This window comes from Adiantum capillus-veneris, chromosome 13 (genome assembly GCF_014529385.1).
Source record: "Adiantum capillus-veneris isolate H3 chromosome 13, ASM1452938v2, whole genome shotgun sequence".
Classification (NCBI taxonomy): Eukaryota; Viridiplantae; Streptophyta; class Polypodiopsida; order Polypodiales; family Pteridaceae; genus Adiantum; species Adiantum capillus-veneris.
The window spans coordinates 98,045,241-98,049,936 of NC_140943.1; the positions used below are offsets into that span (position 1 = coordinate 98,045,241).

At 43.0% G+C, this 4,696-nt stretch overlaps 1 protein-coding gene across 1 annotated transcript; it reads left to right on the plus strand.

Moving 5' to 3' along the window:
- Positions 1–777: 777 nt before the first annotated feature.
- Positions 778–1,880, plus strand: LOC147444496 (uncharacterized). Its single transcript, XM_086528114.1, has 2 exons — positions 778–1,065; positions 1,155–1,880. The coding sequence occupies exons 1-2, from the start codon at positions 778–780 to the stop codon at positions 1,878–1,880; spliced, it is 1,014 nt and encodes a 337-aa protein (XP_086384240.1).
- Positions 1,881–4,696: the final 2,816 nt, after the last annotated feature.

Here is a 4,696-nt window from a genome sequence, read left to right on the forward strand (position 1 = left end):
AATGTGGGAGAGATCATATGGAAGACCATTACTGGAAAAAGGGAGAGCAAAGCTCAGAGAGATGACCTACAGGCTGTGGGTCTAATGCCAGAGATGTGGCCTCGACTAAAGTCCAATGGAGCGTATGCTATGCCAAAAGGTCCATGGGTTTTGAGTCGGGCTGAAGAGCAACAAGTGAAGAAGACCATATCTTCTTTCCAGACTCCTACTAGGTGCATGCGATGTTTGAAAACGGCCTTTACTAGAGATGACAATCTTAGTGGTCTTAAGTCGCATGATTGGCACAAATTTTTACAGTTTATCTTACCAATTTCCATAAAAGATTGTCTGACAGATGACATCAGATGTACCATTTATAAAATTAGTGAGCTAGTGTGTTGGATCTTATCAAAAGAGATAAGAAAAGACAGCATAGATGCAGCTCGCTTGAATGCAATCGAAGCAATGTGTATGGTGGAGAAGTATTTTCCAACAAACATTCTTACCATCCAAATGCATTTGCTTGTGCATGTGGTCGATGAAGTTGCAGTTGCTGGAACCGTCAACAGCAGATGGATGTTCTTCTTGGAGAGATTCATGAAGACTTTAAAGGGGTTCGTTTGTCAAAGAGCTCGTCATGAGGGTAGCATGGCTGAAGGATGGCTTGTGCAAGAGTCTCTAGTTTTCATCAGTGAGTTCTTGGGTTCAATTGATCCAGAGATGCCCCGATTGTGGACTAATGAGACCAACGCCAAGGTTACAGGGGACGAGCCGCAAGGACAAGGCGTAGTGAGAAAGATGGATCTCAAAATGCAAGAAAAGGTTATGAGATTCTGTCTACTCAACTCAGAGGCAATGCAAAAGTGGTTAGAGAATTACGAAGAGGAAAAGCAACGATGTATTACAGAACGTTTGCAGTTCAAGCGCAATCGTGCCACTAGAAACCTGCCTTATCCTGACCATCTTCAGAAGCTGCCAGACTTTCCTACTGGTCGATGGTTAGATGCAACAATTTTGGACGCAAAGCGAAACGGAGTGTTGATTACTAAAGAAGAAGAGGAGATGTCAAGGGGTTGCAACTGGCATGTAAGTATTTCTACAACTTCTTTTTTAAAAATCCATATGGTCTACATTGCTTTAGTAAACCCTAAACTATGTGATTTATGTGCTTGTAGTATCACAAATACGGAGCTTTGTGGTCCCATGGGAGACACTTCAGAGTGCAGCGGATAGACGAACGAAGGGTGACCTTTGATAGTGGGGTTAGAGCAAGCTTCGTCCAAGAAAGTCGGGCCAGTGCCAGTGATGAAAACACACAGATTGGTCAGCTTGAATACTTTGGCTACATCCAAGACATTTTGAAGATTAGCTTCAGAAAGTTTGATACTTTTATCTTTGATGTCAAGTGGTTCAGAGTTATTACTAGTGGGCCTAATGCAACTGTACGCAAAGATAAGAGTGGATTAATTCAAGTGAACTCCAAGCGGGTGTGGACAGATGCTCGGGATACATTTGTACTTCCGCAGCATTGTGAACAAGTTGTGTTCACAATAGATCCACTATGGAATGAGAAGGATGAAGAAAATTTGTCTAAACCACGCTGGCTGTTCGTCGTTCAAGTTGCTCCACGGGGCAAACAAGTGTGTGAAGGATTGGATATAGAGGTTGAACAGTTGCAAGACTCAGAGGCACGACAGACGGATGAGGATTTCGAAGTAGAGGTCAGCGATCAACAAATACCAGAATCAGAACATGGAGATGACACCCTAAATGCGGAGCTAAATGCGGAGAGCGATAACAAAGTGGAGTTTGATGATGAAGATGCGGAAGTACAGATTGATATAGATTTTGGTGCATCAGCTCTCATAGAAGATGAGAGAATCACCACTGATTTTTGTTAAGATGTAAGTTGTAATGAACACTTGCGACATCAATTAAATATAGTGATTTTTGTTACAGTTTTGTTTTTTATGTTATTTGTATTGCTTAAGTTGTTGAATAGTGAATTGACATATTTCTATTGTTCTTTGAATTTAAGTTTTGTAGCCATGGCCGATGACGACTATACATACTCTCCAGATTTTAGTTTCCCAGTCACTCCGGTCGACATGTCACTCGAGCAGATGGGTAGCTTCTTGTCGCAGTTTACACATGAGCAGATTGTTCAGGCGCAGGCTCTTTGGGATGTAGGCACCTCCAGACCTAGTACATCTATTCCTACACCTAGGACTAGTGTGCCTCCTACCCCCTTGACTAGTGTGCCCCCGAGTCAGATCGGCACTACACCTCCGACGAGTATACCAATTACACCGAGGAGTGGCCGGTCTTCTTCGAGACGGTCTAGGCGCCGTTCAGGTGTCTCTTCTGGAGGCGGTGGTTGTTGTGGTGACAGTGCTACCGATGCTTCCACACCACCGAGAGCGCGTCCACCGCTCTCTTCAGTAGACAATTCACCAGCGAGCACACCACGTACACCTTGGGGATCACATGAGCATGATCCTAGCGAGGTGTATACGACCAGAGACGGAGCTGTGGTCATGGATACGGCCGGAAAGGCCATGCGACAGAGGATACAATAGCTTTGCACAGTGCAGTTTGGCCATTCTGTGATGGAGCATTGGGATGCTCAGGATCAGGAGAGGAAAAACTACATCATTGAGGCCATTCATAGGGAGTACATGTCGGCAGAGGGGTACAATCCAGTCTCGAATGACTGGATCTTGGGCGTGGCGATTTACACCATGTCACATCGTCGATCAGAGGCCAAAGACAAATTCAGGAACAATGAGCCGAATCCGGCATGGTTGGACGCAGAGGAGTGGACAGCGATTGGTAGAGAGCTGACGGAGCATCCTGAGCGATTCCAGCAGTAGAGAGAGGCAGCCAGAGCACGTTTAGATTCTGCTGGATCATCACACCTTGGCAGTGGAGGATACGACACGCTTCGCCACAAGTTTGTAAGTATCATAAAAACGCTTTGATTAACTAAATGTATATGTGTTATTTTCATATTTATTTATTGTTAAGTGTTTGGTTTTGCAGGAACTTGCAATGAAGCGTCCTCCTACACGTCGAGAGGAGAAGTGTGGCTACAAGCATGGGCTTGTAGCTCTTTTGACACAGCTAGCGGAGGAGGGAGAGGCCATCATGATTGGGAGGCCTTGCCTTGAGGGATAGAGTTCATAGATTTGTATTGGTAGCTAGTTTTGTGTATATTCATGATTGTATATATACCGACATTTACACTTATAGTTACATATTTTTACTTTTTGTTATCTGTTCATGGTCGGTTAGCAGATAGATGGATATGTTGTGATTATATATGGATTGAGTTATGTAATGAAGTCATGAAAATTCTTCTTGCTCAAGTGTTTGTAATCAATTTATGATATGGTTTTGGATTGATAAATGAAGTTATGGTATGACTTGTTGTAGACGGACTTCCCCGATTGTTGGTGCAATTCAGTTTTATTATGCTTATTGTTTAGGATTGACAAAGATTTGGTTATGCTTATGGTTATGGTTATGTTTATGGTTATGCTTATTGTTTTATACTTATGGTTAACAAAGATTTGGTTGTGCTTATTACACTACAAGAGGCTCTTCATATTAGCGACGCTCACACAGCGACGCTTTAAAAAAAAAATTCCCGGCGTCGCTATGAGCGTCGCTATAAGCGTCGCTATGAGCGTCGCAAATTTACAAAGAAATTTGCGACGCTCATAGCGACACTTATAGCGACGCTCATAGCGACGCCAGCTGGGGTAAAAAAAATAACCGAGCGCGCCCAAAAACTCAGATCTCAGATCTGAGTTTTTCGGCGCCCTCAAGCAAAGAGCAGGTAACGCTCTCCCTCACTCTCTCTCTCTCTCTCTCTCTCTCTCTCTTTTTCTTTTACACACACACACACACACACACACACACACACACGAGGAGAGGAAGGAGAGCCAGGTATGCTCCTTCCCTCTCCTCATTCTCATGTTCCCTTCCCCTCTTTCTCTCTCCCTCTCTCTCTCTCTCACACACACACATACACACACACACATAGTGTTTTTGAGAGAGAGAGAGAGAGAGAGAGAGAGAGAGAGAGAGCGAGAGAGAGTGCAAAAACGCACACACATACATAAACAAAGAATGCACACACACATTGAGAGAGAAAAAGAGAGAGAGAGCATGCATAAACAAAAAACGCACGCATTGAGAGAGGAAAAGAGAGAGAGAACATGCATAAACAAAAAACGCACACATTGAGAGAGGAAAAGAGAAAGAAAACATGCATACGATCCAAAAAAACGCACACACATTGAGAGAGAAAGAAAGAGAAACTAAGGGAGCGTCGTAGGAAACTAATTAAAATTAAAAGACCTAAAGATCTAGCCGACGAGGAGTTGAACTGAAGACCTATTATTCAAGAGAGAAATGGCATAATCAATCTATCATACTTGGCATGGGTGATAGAAAGGTTATACCATTTATCTCTTTTTATTGGCACACACATCCACACACGCGCACACACACAGGAAGAAGAGAGTTATAACGTCGTAGGAAACTATCTTAAAAGACGTTAAAGATTAGGTTATATGTAGACTTACATTAAATTAGATTTAGGTTTATTTTTAACTAGATTTACGTTTATTTAAGCTAGATTTAGATTTACGTTATATTAGATTAGATGCGGGTCTCCATAGACTGCGATGCCTGCATGAAGCGGGTGAAG

Bases quoted from the DNA above. Each gene is read 5' to 3' on its own strand.
- LOC147444496 (XM_086528114.1), top strand. From the start codon at position 778: ATGGATCTCAAAATGCAAGAAAAGGTTATGAGATTCTGTCTACTCAAC. The intron at 1,066-1,154 runs GTAAGTATTTCT...ATGTGCTTGTAG, and splicing joins CAAGGGGTTGCAACTGGCAT to TATCACAAATACGGAGCTTT.